This window comes from Eptatretus burgeri, chromosome 6 (genome assembly GCF_056783735.1).
Source record: "Eptatretus burgeri isolate ZD-2024b chromosome 6, Ebu_testis_v1, whole genome shotgun sequence".
Taxonomy (NCBI): domain Eukaryota; kingdom Metazoa; phylum Chordata; class Myxini; order Myxiniformes; family Myxinidae; genus Eptatretus; species Eptatretus burgeri.
Window position 1 is genome coordinate 45,955,061 of NC_140966.1, and position 15,071 is coordinate 45,970,131.

At 45.3% G+C, this 15,071-nt stretch overlaps 1 protein-coding gene across 12 annotated transcripts in view; it reads right to left on the reverse strand.

Moving 5' to 3' along the window:
* Nucleotides 1–7,882: 7,882 nt before the first annotated feature.
* Nucleotides 7,883–15,071, reverse strand: part of LOC147024681 (uncharacterized) — a 110,078-nt gene continuing 102,889 nt past the window's right edge. For all 12 annotated transcript variants that reach the window (XM_085884827.1, XM_085884826.1, XM_085884820.1 and 9 more), the window contains one exon: nt 7,883–9,601. In XM_085884827.1, coding sequence (XP_085740953.1) covers nt 9,123–9,601 — 479 coding nt within the window. In that variant the 3' untranslated portion in view covers nt 7,883–9,122. The remainder of the gene's footprint in view (nt 9,602–15,071) is intronic.

Consider the following 15,071-nt stretch of genomic DNA (forward strand, 5'->3'; position numbering starts at 1 on the left):
AAGACCTCTGATTCGAAGGTTTTGCTGAGCTTCTATCAAGTGATTTGGCAAAAGCAGAACTTAATTTGGGTCCTTCTTTGCCTGTAGATGGGACTATCACAGTCTTTCTCGACTCTGAAGGGATCTGCTTTGTAGATGAACGTGATGAAGGGCCGGTGATGCTACCTGCTCTCAGCATTGGTTTTGGTGCTGTCCCTGCTGTCTTCTTCACAGCAGATACTGCAGTGGTAGTGGTGAATGCTGCTCCACTAGTGCTTGATCCTGCAGTGCCAGTACTGGCAGTAGATACAGTGCCGTCCTTCTTGCTCGTTGTTAGAGTCTTGGCTACAGTTGGTTGCATTTTTTCTTCGTACTTCTTCTTTGAAGAAGAGGCGAAGTGGCTCCCACTGTTCAATCAGCCTGTCTCGGCACTGACCAAGGGACAGCCACCTTGTTGCGACATGCTTCAGAATCTTGTGTGTCGGGGCATCACAGAGTTCTTGCAGTGCTTTCACTCCTTTGACGCGTTTACTACTTTTGTCCAAGTAGTAGTAAATATCGATGAGAAAGTCATCTAATTCAATGGGTAAGGCCTGAGCCGCCTTCTTGGCCGTATTGTGCATCATATGGCAAGGGCATCCCATGATGTAGCACTCTGGATTTTGTTTGTGGATATAAGCAGCGACTCCTTTGTGCTTGCCCACCATGACAGAGGCATTATCAGCACAAAAGGAAACACAATTTCCCCACGGAATTTTCCTGTCACTGAACTCATGATCAAGCAGTTTGAAAATGTTTTCTCCAGTGGAATCTTGTTTGCACGCAGGCAAACTTAGCAAACCTTGCTTCACAATCCCAGCACTGTTGTCATAGTACGAAATCAGGACAGGATATAGCTGGGCCTCACCACTGTCATTGCTACCGTCTGTAGCTAGGCTAAATGGAGCGAGTCTAGCAATATCGGCAATAGATGAAGCAGTAACATTTGACAACTCACCAATTACACTGGTCAACAACAAATTTGTTGTCTGCATTTTTAAGCTGATTTAGGACGAATCTGATGCGCTGAATCCAAAACTCACATTAGTTTTGTTCAATCAGGTCAAGTTTTTGAGATATGGCCACATGTCGTTTTTTACATTTTTGTTCACATGTACGCATGTGTGGAGCATTTTAGAAGAAGTTGGTGGGGGTAAAATGTCATGTCAAATAATTGTTTTAATTGGAAATAATTATTTTAATGACAAGAAGTATTCAGGTACGATAGTTCTAGGTGATTATGTCGAAAAGGGATCAGTTTGAAGTCATAAAACCTCAAAATCTTCCAAAAATTGGTGAGGCAAAGCATAAAGTTCGTGGATCAAAACTAAAGTTAATGGGGCAGATTTTGTAATAATGTGATACAAAAAAGTTGTATTTCTTGAAATAACGAACTCTGAAGAATGTACAATACCTACATGCGCCAATTTATGACATGCGCTTCTGCTCAAGCTTGGAGTGCCACAGTACGAACCCAAAGATTGGAGACTGTTCATTGACAGCAGCAAGCGATCACTGAAATGTGTTCTGCTACACAACGGCAACCAGTTTGCCTCTGTACCCATCGCTCACTCGACTACACTGAAGGAGAAGTATGAAGCGGTGAAGTACGTGCTGGAGAAAATTGGTTATGATCAGCATAAGTGGTTTATTTGTGTTGACCTGAAGATGGTGAACTTTTTGTTGGGACAACAGTCTGCCTTCAAAGTACCCATGTTTTCTGTGCATGTGGGATAGTAGGGACCGTGCTCAGCATTACACGAAGAAGGACTGGCCTGTGCGGGAGGAATTGGTGCCATGCAAAGAAAGGAACGTCATCAACGACCCTCTGGTGGACAGAGACAGAATACTCTTCCCACCGCTGCACATCAAGCTCGGCTTTATCAAGCAGTTCACCAAGGCTCTGGACAAAGATGGTGACTGCTTCACTTACTTGTGCCAGGCTTTTCCAGGATTGACCATGGAGAAGTTGAAAGTTGGCATCTTTGATGGTTCTCAGATCCGTCAGCTCATCAGAGATCCAGAGTTCAAAAACTCAATGAACGAAGTGGAACTGGAAGCGTGGAAGACATTTGTTTTGGTAGTGAAGAACTTTCTTGGCAACAATAAGGCCAGAAACTACGCAGAACTTGTCAACAACATGCTGACTGCTTTCAGAAACCTGGGCTGCAACATGAGCATCAAGATGCACTACCTATTTTCACATATGAACCGGTTTCCTGAGAACCTGGGTTCAATGAGTGACGAGCAGGGGGAGAGATTCCATCAGGACATGAAGGAGATGGAGACCAGGTATCAGGGTCGCTGGGACGCAGTCATGATGGCTGACTACTGTTGGAATCTGAAGAGAGACCTCCCTGCCGCTGAACATTCCAGGAGTTCGAAGAAACGGAAGTTCAAGCCCTGAAGTTTGAACAGTGGTGACGCAACATGCAATTTACTTGTACTTACCTTTATCAATGCCCACCATTCAGATGACAGTAATCGATGTTTCTATCATGTAATCAATAAATGTTGTTGGCAAAACATTTTTTTCTTAAAAACATGTTTAGGATGATATGTGTTGACAAAAATCAGCTGATAATGCCACAAAAATGTAATTGATTTTGTCACAAGATCTGATTTTTTCAAATCAACTTAGCACAAAAACCTGACCTGATGGAGAGAAACGGATGCCATTTCCTGATTCAGCAGTGCCAGAATACCCTAATTCACTTGTAGAAATCTAGACAACATTCAGAAAGTAAAAAATTGTTGACCAGTGTTCTTTTTTCTTCTTTGTTCTTGTTCTTGTTCCTTTTTTTTTTTTTCTTTTTTTTTTCTTGCTTTTTGTTCTTGTTTTTTTTTTTTTTTTTTTTTTTTCTTGCACATCTTGCACATCTTACAAGTTTTTGTTCTTGCACATCCATACTTTGAAGCAACTTTTGAATCTGGAAACATCTTTTGAAATAGAGGTCCAGCATGATCTGAGACTGATATGGGCAAGTTATGTTCCACAATAAATCCACTAAAGAGAAGTTCCGCTCGGGTAACATCCTCTTCCTCGCTTGTCCCTTGTTTGGTGAAATAATTCAGAAGTGTACCGGTACTCGTGCTCGAAGATCTCTCCTTTGCAATGTCTGTGTGCCGTTTGCTTCCAACGTGCTTCCGAATATCATCGCGACCTCCGTGCTCAACTGAAATATCAACGCTGCATACTGTACAATACGCATGATGAATTCCTCTTTCAGACTTTCGAATACACGGGTATTGGAGACTGTATTCGGTCTTGTACTTCTGAGACCATTTCTTGGTCTTCGTAAGCTTCTTTTCTGCCATTTCGTAATCAACATCGAGGGCTTGAAGCATCGGTAACTTCGAAGTCGATGTTCCACAGCTGCAGCGCGACTCGTAAAACTCTAGCGGCTGTTAAACACCGCACGGTGGTCGCGACCGCCGGGCTGGTACGGGGCCCAGCTGCATGCAGTGAGCGTATCGCATGCATATACACTGTGCATACATACCGCATGCACTGTATTGCACACATACCGCATGCACTAAATCTCAGTGCATGATCGCATAAGCGAGATCCAGACCCAATGTTTCGCTGCTCCTCATTTGAATTTGCAATTTTTTACGTACAATTTGGAAGCAGCGAACGTTATGGAGTTACCACATGCTCTATGTAGCAGACGATGCTTTTCATTCAATTCTCATACTAGTACATTCTGATTAGTGAACAGTGCAAAAATATCAAAATTTCGGGAGGATAAGGATAGTGATCGTAAGGGCGGGAGTTTGGGTGAATTTTCGGAAGCCTCCCGATGAAATCGGGAGGGTTGGCATTGCTGCATCTATTTGAAATGCAGTCCAACAGGATTGTGCAGAGAAGTAAATACACTTACCTTTGAGTTTATTCTGGTTTTGATTCCTGACATGACTATAACTGTCAGATGGCGCTTCTCAGAAAGAGTGTCAAATCACGTGTGATGAACCTCGTATGGACACTCAGCCGATATCCCGTCTGCTACCATTAGTTTGTGGCGTTCAAATATCTCACAGTCTTTTGTGAAGAGGAGGCAAGTGAACATCAGCATCCTGGATTACAAATTCCTTCCTCAATCAACTTCAGTCAAACATCAGCTTTGCCCAGCCAATTCATGAGAGACTGACCAGAAATGTCTCCAGCTGACCCCACAAGGTCCAGCTGACAGACGTTGGAATGACTCACTAAGGGGGGGGGAGGGGGACATTTACCTTGGGGTTTGGGCATTCACCTTCACTGCCAATGGTGACTCAGAGAAGCAGCCAGGAACCCAGGGTCCCTTGGGGGAAAAGCCATCTGGCTGGCTGTAACCAAAAATAATCAATGATTGCAAACCATGACAAAAAGTCAGTAATGGTACACAGACCCCTCCAAGGCCGAGACCTTGGTTTATGTAGCCACACCGAGCAGCTGGAATGTGTGCTGGAAAGAATAAAGACTGCACATTATCCAATGACGAACATGATCTCAACCTCAATCTGAGATAAAGCTCTGCACTGAAGCAAAAACATGGAGGTGCTGAAGATCCCCAAAACAACAATAAATAAACTCTAAATAGAAAGAGGTGAACTGGAGCATATCAGAGGAGACCATCCTCTACTGCAAGGAATTTTATGCATGAGGCATGTATGGAAAGGAAGAACATTTCATGGACCAACTGAAGAATCATATTGTTGTGGTTGAGGAAATTCGCAAACCACCATTCAGGTCCCGTAGGTGAGATATCTCTGTAAGTACATGTGTAGTTAGCCCCAAACCCGTTGTTTAGAGGGAATAAATGTGATTCATTCGGGCTGCGACCCTTTAAGATAGCCGTTTTTCTGTTCTATCTTTATTTTGAACCAACCACGTCTCAACCGCCATCACACAACAACCACCAACCGCAACGCCGCTTCACAACAACAACAACGCCAACAGCCACGACCTTTACCTTCACAGCACACCATCCCGCAACCATCGCATCACCGCCATTCCGAGCGTCACCGTGGCCAGGGACCGCCACTTTAGACCCTCCACCACCTTCGCCTCTCCTTCTGCGGCCATTCCCGCACCGCTTGTGGGCACCGAGCAGCGGGTGCAAAAAGCGGCCTTTCCGAGGAGAAGTCGGATCAGGAATGATACACGCCCACTTCCGATCCGTCCTATCAGCAAGCGCGGGGCGATTTGGCCCCGCCTCCAGGCGCGTCGGAGTAGAATCGATATATGCAAATTCGAGGATCAGGGGAGGTTCACGCCCACTTTTCCTCCATCCAATGGGCGAGCATGGCTCCGCCCCTGAGCTCATCCTGATCCGGAAATTTGCATATGGGTTCTCCTGCCGTACTATAAAGCGCCGAGCGCGGGGCGAATTTAGTCAGTTTTTTTGGGCTCGGGCGAGTTGGAGAGGTGTGGCGGCGGCGGAGTGTGGCAGCAGCAGTCAAGACGGGTCTGGAGGAGAGTCAGTCTGTCGGAGTCGGAGTCTGTCGGGGAGCTGCAGAGAGGTGAAGCCGGGAGCGCGGTCGAGGTCGCAGTGGAGTCGCTCATCGCGGGACCCAAGCAAGCCAGCTATCCTCTTTCCCCAGAGCATCAACAATTCCCCCTTCCCCCCCCCCCCGCACTGAGATAGTGCGGAAAGGGGGCCCCGTTCCCACCCCATTCCAATCAGTGCCAACGAAACCCACGGAGGAGCGCGGAGTCGGGGCACCGCTGCGACATTTGCGGCTCATCACAAGACGGGTAGGCTCCGCCTGGTGTCGCGCCCACAGACCACGTCTGCCCCCTTGTCGTTGAGGGTGGCCCTTTTCTTTTGCTTTTGAGTATATGTGTTGTCGGCGCCGACTGTAAAGTAAAACTGCGTAAGTATTGCTGTGTGCTCGCGTAGTCGGTAGTAGATCTGCATTGTTGTGTTTCTTTTGCAATTGCTTTTGGTGCATAATTGTTGTAATTGTATATGTGTGCTTTTCGTGTGCCGCGGAATAAATGTGCCTCATGTTGAACTGTTTTTCCCGTTTCGCTTCGTCTTTTCTTTAATTGAATCTCCATCTTACTTCACGTAAAGGGTTGGTAGTGGGCTAAATACGCCCGATAATTAATCGGAACCGTCGATGTTGACGATAACATCGCTCGGTTATCCCGATAGTATGGAACGGGTCGCTTAAAGTGGCCCGTGTCCGGAGTCGACCTGCGGCGAGGTGCGATCGCCCGGTCTACCCTCTGTGTGGGTACTTAGGTAGGTCGAATTTGGCGAACAACCCTATCCCACGCGGGGGCCCGATTGGCACGATCGTGGTGAGGCCGAAAGGCCCACCCGTGACTAGTTCCCGGCGTTAGTCCGAGAGGGTCACGACAGAATTGTCCGTCCGGTGGGCGACGTGCTGCGATTCGAGTTACGTGGCCGCTTGCACGCCGGCGGGCGCGAATTCGCAACAATATTAAAGTTTTATCAAGTTATCATCTCGGGCTATTCCCAAATATAGCCTAGGCACCGTGAAGGCTGGCACACACTCTGCGGGAGCCAACCTACGTGGTGCATGCATGCGACACATGGCACAGGCTTCTCCCCATGAGGCACATGAAATTCCTTGCGGGGTGAATATGCATCCTCACATGGCGCATATCCTCATGGGGCGCAGGCAAGTACTCACAGGGAGGAGGCACGAATAACAAGGAATATTACCAAGTTTCACTTACGGAAGGGGGGGGGAGGTAGCAGACACATTCACAAAGAATCATCACGGGGAATTGCGTTTCACAGGAAATCGCAAGGGAACAAATATGAGAACAAAACTTCAAAACTTGGACCTTCAAACATGATCCCTCACCAAAATAGAGGTTGGATACTTTGAATCCTGGGAGGACTCCATTTTTACTTTAAAAAGTCTGAAATAAAGATTATAACCAATGGGAATAATTGGAGCTGGTAGTTGTAGTAGTTGTACAAGTCGTCATCGTAGTCTTGTTCTTTCTTTCGTATGCAGCACAAGGCTGCATCATAGCATCATTGGCTGAGGGTGTGGCTGTGCTACTGATTCAATACCCTCTATAGGTTAAGAAAGAATTTGACCAGGGTGCTGGCGATAACTCACCAACTCTACACGAAGGACACCGGGGGGGGGGGGGCAAATAATGCCAACAGATGAGACGCCTATTTTAATGTCCATCCAAGGAACCGCAAACATTGATGCCTCACCCTACCTGTGAAACAGCAAGATGATGGTTTGTAGCTGAGCTGAGATTCAAACTTTTATATCTATTTCGAAGATTAGGTTTATCAAATACCAAAAAAAAGGTTTGCCATAATGTTTTCAGAATAGAGTACGATTACTTAATTTTAAAAAATATTTTGGTTTCACGTGTTATATTTTGAGTTTAGGAAATGTCAGTGGGGTGTGAAGAGCATGGTGGTAGCTTAACAGTTATGATTTTAAGGTCTCGACTTCAATGCTCTGCAGTGCCAAAATAACATCAGGTGAGTTGAAAGGGTCGACTTAGCCTGTCATCCTTCTGAGGCTGGCAAAATGAGTACCAGCTCTGGGAAAAATTAGCCATTCGAATCATTAGCATTAGAGTGATGACCCATCCAGGATTGTGCCCCATAGCCAATTAAACTGCCTCGGCAGCCCTATGTGCTGACAGTGTGGGAATGACCATTCATCCCATGGAGAGTGAAGGAAGATTTTTTTTTTAAATTTAATATCTGCAAAAATAAAAATATTTGAAATTTAATTTAAACTTTATAATTTCTGTCAAACTATACCCAATAAACTCAGCTTATAGTCTCGTGGATAAAGCAAAAATAAAACTTTTTCAATTAATAACATCAATTTGAAGATTAAAAAATAAAAAGATTTGAACCCAGTGGAGGATATGTGGCACACCTGTAATTTGCATTTTTCTTTTTCAGAAAGTCAACTGACTTTTGTAGCAGAAATTGAAAATGAATAACAATAAATCATACATGCAACTCGAGTCCCCTGGGTGCAAGAAGAGTGTGTTATTGCAGAAATTAAAACGGAAACTCTAACAGAGATGGTTAGACGAAAACAATGCAAGCCAAATGTATGGCTACACACTGCACATGCCAAATGCCACAGATCCAACAATTTCTCAGCAATATTCTCTTTGCGAAGAATGTATATATGTAAATAAGATGACATTTTGATCCAGTGGGAACTATGTTTCATACTTTCATCAGGAAAAAGAGGAGAAACAGATTAGCTCTCGAATATACAGAAAAACATACATTTTAGTATTATCGCAAAGAGGGAAAAGTTCTGAAATATAAACAAGCATTGTCCTAACGAGCACAGGCTGCACTACAAATAAACACAATGGTCTGAACAAGCACATTCTGAACTACAAACAAGTACATTCTGACCTCCCAGCAAGCAGCAGAATATGAACACAGAAGAAGGTTAAAGAAAATGTCCAAGATGAAAAACAGCCTGGCTCTCATCTTTTCAAAGCAAAATTGGTCAAATGTTGGGGTTTTGTGTGAAACATTATCCACAACAAGAGTTTCTTAATCACAAAAAATATTACTTTCTAAACGGTTGGTAAAGTTACAGCTTAAACCCTTTGCGATACTGAAATCATGCTCCGTTCGTTCAAAGACATACAAATTTGCTGATTTTTCGTTCGAGTTTATATAACATTGCAAATACGTTCTTGCAGTAAAAGCAAATTTTCTTGTGTGCATCTGAGACTCTATAAAAGGCAAGTGAAAAGTGTAAATGGCTTCTCAAACATAGTGCATTTACGAGGCTCTGCTGTGAAAGTGAATGCATGTCATCGAGTTATCGTCACATTCACTGCACAGTGCTTATCCTTTTGCTGGGGGTATTCTCTTTTTATAAATTCTAAATACTTCTTGAACAACACTATACCAAAAAGAAAATGATTATTTTGCAAGACCAATTCATTCCAATTTGCATGCGTCGAATAACCAGGCATTTTTCATTAAAATGAGGGCAACGTATTGCTTACAAAAGGACCTTATCTCATCGAGTGCAATACCCTGAGTTTGCTGTTTCAAAGTGGAACAAAGACCTCCAGGGTTTAACATATCCATGTTTTATATTTCTAAGTTGTTAGGTTTGTTTCAACTTTGTTCGTGTGGTTTGGATTTTATCTCCGTGTGGCTTTTCATGTGTTTCTCAAGAAAACATTCTTCCACAAATAACTTTCCACAGATGGTACATTTATGAGGCTGTTCAAAGTGGCTTTTTAAGTGTATCTGGAGAATGTCGAGGTGTGAAAATTCATATCCACATACAGAGCATTTGTGAAAACACTCTTGCTCTCCTGTGTGTACCCTCATGTGTATCTTGTGTCGAGACAACTGCAAAAATGTCTTCCCACACACCATGCACTTATATGGCCGTATCTTGTGTGTTCTCATGTGTGCATGCAAAATGTGTTCAGAGTTGGTGCTGTAGGGACATCGATCACATTTGTACTCCTTGTGACGAAAACCCAAGATGTGTCTCGTCATGTGCAATTTCAAATTGACTTCCAGGTGGAAGAATTGGTGACATACTGAACAGGAAAACGTCTTTCTTGCACGCTTGGTTTGTCTGTCTGTGAAAAAAAAACAAAAAAAAACACCATAATTAATATTGTCCATCACTGTTTGATTAAATTGGTCATTGAAACATGTAATGTACCTCGTGAAACAGGACTCAAAACACAACGTTGAAAATGGAAAGCAAACTCCTTAACAACTTACAAACTTTACCAAAACTACCTTAAACCTATTCTTAACTTAGCAAATATGTAAAAGTAACAGATCACCAAGATGTATTTGTTGTCCAGTAAATCTGTGGTTTGACAGAGACAAAATTGCAACAGTAATGCGGTTTGTTGTAACCAACTCCACAAACCTTCCCAAACCTTCCCAAACAACATATAAAATATAGGTGGGGCAAAAGAGTGAATTTGCAGAATTCCAAACTGGCCCCTCAAAGCAATAATTTGTTTATATACCTCTGCATGTACTACATTTAAGGGAGAACCGGTCAACTCGCGTCAATATGAGATTTATTTATTTTTTAATCACATATTTGTTACTATCCATTTGGGGTGGAAATCGAAGATGGCTGCCATTTTCAAGATGGCTGGCAATTAGTCCGCATATATCCATAAATACAGGAATGTACACGAGTCGAATTTGAAAGCTGCCATCCCAGTATGTTGGTTTGACCGTGCTCAATACTACGGCCCTTATTCCAGCGATTTTTGAGAATATCTAGCAGAGCATAGTAGTAATAATGCATAAACATGATGCCAGTCCTCAACATTTGAAACACTGTCATTTTCATTCCGTGTCTTTATTGTCCACAGAAAGCGAGGATGAGTTGGTGCAACTGACACTCTTGCACTCCCCACATGAAGCTGAGCATTCCAGCCGATGCTTCTTGCAGGTTTTTGCGAGGTCTTCTGGAATGTCAGCCTGCGTTTCACTTGGTTCTGTTTCCTTGTGACTCTTGACTGACTCGTGCTCCACTCGCTCTCCATTCTCAGCCATGTGGACTTCTCGAAGGGGAACACTAAATGCCTCTGCTGTAACAACTGCATTCATGGCAGAGTCAATTCATGGAATTCTTTCAGAGGATTGTTGAGAAAGTAGATGGGGGGGGGGGTTCCAAACTGTCCTTTCGGAGAGACATAGTGAGAGTGTGAGATTTGTCGGGATTGAAGGACATATTCCATGTGTTGGACCAGTTTGTGATTTTATCCAGATATTTATCCAAAGGTGAGAGGGAAGCTTGGAGAAGGAAGAGTTTGATGGTTACTTTGAGAGGGAAGGGTGAGAGGGGTGAATTGGCACTGAAGTTGGAAAAAAAAATAGTTACGAATTCTGGTCCGCCTGGTGTGCGATCGGCCACGTAACTCTAATTGTGACCGCGTCGCCCACCGGTCGGACAATTCAGTCGTGACCCTCCTGGAACTATCGCCAGGAGCCAGTCACGGGTAGGGGTTTAACCTCACCACAACCTAGTCCGCATTCTACCCGCGCGAAATAGGGTGAATTGCCAAATGTCGATATACCTAAATACCCGCACGGGTAACCTACCGAGGGGTTGCACCACGCAACAGGTCGGCTTAGGACACGAACCGCTTAAGCGGTTCGTTCCGTACTACAGGGATAACCGAGCGGTGTTATCGCCGACCTCGACGGTACAGATTACTTTACCCGGGTGTTCAAACCCTCACTAATTATTCCACGAGGTAAGGTGGCACTTTCAATAGAGGAAAGGACGCAACGACGGGGGACAGTTCGACAAGCACATTTATTATTTACACACACGTAAGGCAGTCAGAAATATGTACAGCAAGAAAACAATACAACCGAATAAAGCAGGGAATTCTGTACAACACAGTCACTTAAACAGGTTCTACTTACAGATGGCGCCACACCATGCAAGCAAAAGTAAAAAGAAAAGAAAGGACCTCCCTTTTGTGGCCGTCCAGTCCCCCTCCCACGACCGTTAGTGTGGTCGCGCCTGGTTCCAACCTCCCACGCGGCCGGCGAACCCTCTCCGGCACCCCTCGTCCGGACACGCAGGTCCACCACAGGCCGCACTGCGGCGCCTCCCGTCCGCGTCTCCACCACCAGGCCGCGCCGGGCCACGAGCGTGGAAACGAGCGAGGAGGAGGGGAGCGCGAGCCAAGAAGAGCGCATGGACCGTGAAGAGAGGAGGAGGCCCAATGTGAATCACCAAGAGAGCGAGCCTCGTGTCTGTTCGCCTTTTGTAAGGCGGGGCTCTGCCCTTCGCCGCGTGGGGCCCCGCCCGTCGCTCCGCCCCATTCGCAGCTCCACCTCCCTTTGAGGCGTTTCCAGAAGGCTCTCGAAGGGGGGCGTGCCCCCACTCCGACCGCCTCACGCCGTGCCTACACCAATGGGGAGCGAGCTGCCCCGCCCCCTTCTCTTCACACGAAGCACGGGAAAAACAGGCGGGAAAAACCCCACAGGCTCCATAAGAGCTCTTGTTCTGCCAATCCTTCTCGGACGGTTTCCGACACGGAGACCGTCTTACCGTGGTCCGCGGAGGATGGCGTTCGTAAGCGGGCGTAGTGGCGAAGATGGTGGTGATTGTTGTGGGGGTGGTGTGAGCGTGGTGGGCCTTGTGGTGTATTTGGTGGCGGTCGTTGTTTGCGTGGAGGTTTGTTGCAATGGTGGCTCAAAATAACGATAGATAAAGAAAAACGGCTATCTCAAAGAGTTTGCCCGGTGAACACGAAGAATTTCCTTTAAACAACGGTGGGGACCTATCTGAACATTCACTTACCGGCATAGCTAATCTAAGGAACCTTTATGGTGTATTGCAAATTTCCACAGCCGTAACAATATGTTTGATGGAAAGCAAACATTAACAGCAAACTGGGGTTTAAATAATTTTTAGTTCAGAAATGTGACTAAAAGCATTTCTTGATGGATGCAATAAAGACAAATTAAGAGAATGGAGAGAAGAAACATTGTAACAGTTGGACTTTTTAGACAAGGCATGAAGGAAAGGTCGAATTGAGAGCAGTCTGATGAAATAGAAAAAGTGTAGTGAATTATGATACAGTACTGAGAACCACACGTGTGAAAGAGGAAGATGAAGCATGAAAACAGACAGTTTTTATCCCCCGCCGCATGGCGGAAGGGGGATATTGTTATCACCCGGGTCGTCAGTCCGGCTGTCCGTCCGTCCGTCCATCCGGCTGGCTGGGCGTCAACATTTATAGCTGTGAGAGCGATAACTCATAAACTGTTTGCCATATCGATTTGAAATTTGGGTCACACATGTACCACCTGAAAAGGAAGAACCCGATTGATTTTGGGCGTGGCCGGATCCAAGATGGCTGACTGGGCGTTCCGTCCGTCCAGCTGGCTGGCTGGGCGTCAACATTTATAGCCCTGTGAGTGCGATAACTCATAAACTGTTCGCCATATCGATTTGAAATTTGGGTCACACATGTAGCACCTGAAATGGAAGAACCGTATTGATTTTGGGCGTGGCTTTATCCAAGATGGCTGACTGGGGCGTTCCGTCCGTCCGGCTGGCTGGGCGTCAACATTTATAGCTGTGAGTGCGATAACTCATAAACTGTTCACCATATCGATTTGAAATTTGGGTCGCACATCTACGACCTGAAAAGGAATAACCCTATTGATTTTGGGCGTGGCCGGATCCAAGATGGCCGACTAGGGCGGTCCGTCCTTCCGGCTGGCTGGCTGGGCCTCAACATTTATAGCCCTGTGAGTGCGATAACTCATAAACTGTTCGCCATATCGATTTGAAATTTGGGTCACACATGTAGCACCTGAAATGGAAGAACCGTATTGATTTTGGGCGTGGCTTTATCCAAGATGGCTGACTGGGGCGTTCCGTCCGTCCGGCTGGCTGGGCGTCAACATTTATAGCTGTGAGTGCGATAACTCATAAACTGTTCACCATATCGATTTGAAATTTGGGTCGCACATCTACCACCTGAAAAGGAATAACCCTATTGATTTTGGGCGTGGCCGGATCCAAGATGGCCGACTGGTGTGGCGATCTTGAAAAAAATGTTTTCGCCATATCGATTTGAAATTTGGGTCACACATGTACCACCTGAAAAGGAAGAACCCTATTGATTTTGGGCATGGCCAGATCCAAGATGGCCGACTGGGGTGGCAATCTTGAAAAAAATGTTTTTTTTCGCCATATCGATTTGAAATTTGGGTCACACATGTACCAACTGAAAAGCAATAACCCTATTGATTTTGGGCGTGGCCGGATCCAAGATGGCTGACTGGGGCGGTCCGTCCGTCCGGCTGGCTGGGCGTCAACATTTATTGCTGTGAGTGCGATAACTCATAAACTGCTCACCATATCGATTTGAAATTTGGGTCACAAATGGAGCACCTGAAAAGGAAGAACCCGATTGATCTTGGGCGTGACCAGATCCAAGATGGCCGACTGAGGCAGCCATCTTGAAAAAGGTTTTTTCGCCATATCGATTTGAAATTTGGGTCACACATGGAGCACCTGAAAAGGGAGAACCCGATTGATCTTGGGCGTGACCAGATCCAAGATGGCCGACTGAGGCAGCCATCTTGAAAAAGGTTTTTTCGCCATATCGATTTGAAATTTGGGTCACACATGTACCACCTGAAAAGGAAGAACCCTATTGATTTTGGGTGTGGCCGGATCCAAGATGGCCGACTAGGGCGGCCTCTTGAAAAAAATGTTTTCGTAATAAATGGAAAACCGCTTATCTGATTTCAATTATTTTTCAATGGCAGGGTATTCCCCATCTCTGATGGTATATTTTGTATTCTCTCCATATTACCATATGCCTGGTGTTGGCTTAATGCTTAGGGTGGTGGGCTTGGGATCCTTGGATCCTGAGTTCAAATCCCACTCCGCTGTTGAATTAATACGAGGTGGGGTTGACTCTGCCCGTCATCCTTCCAAGGTTGGAAAAATGAGTGCTTGCTTGCTGGTATCCTGTGTCGGAGTGGCATTCCATCCAGCATTGTGCCCAATAGCCAAGGAGTCTTCTTCGGCAGTGCACCAATGCTCTGCACAGAGTATGGTCCCAATGGATGGATAGATTACCACCAATTCCTATTTTCCTCTGCCCTCAATCTATCCCTCCCGACTACACCTTCTGTTTTTATGTATTTATTTAAGACAAGAAACAACAACCTTTTCTCCCTCCATACCCACGAGTAATGATTCTTATTCTTCTTCCTCCTTCTGCCAGCACACCATCTCCCTTCTATTTGAGCTGACCCACTCTCACCATTACCTTCACGATTTCTTCCTACAACTTTCCATTCCCAAATCTTACGTAATCTTCAAAAAATAAAATATAATTTCCTTGTTTCCTTTCGAACTATACACCTCCTGAAACCACGTAGGGTTCTTCCTTTTCAGGTGGTACATGTGTGTCCCAAATTTCAAATTGATATGGCGAACAGTTTATGAGTTATTGTACTCACAGCTATAAATGTTGACGCCACCCCAGTCGGCCATCTTGGAGCCGGTCACGCCCAAAATCAATAGGCTTCTTC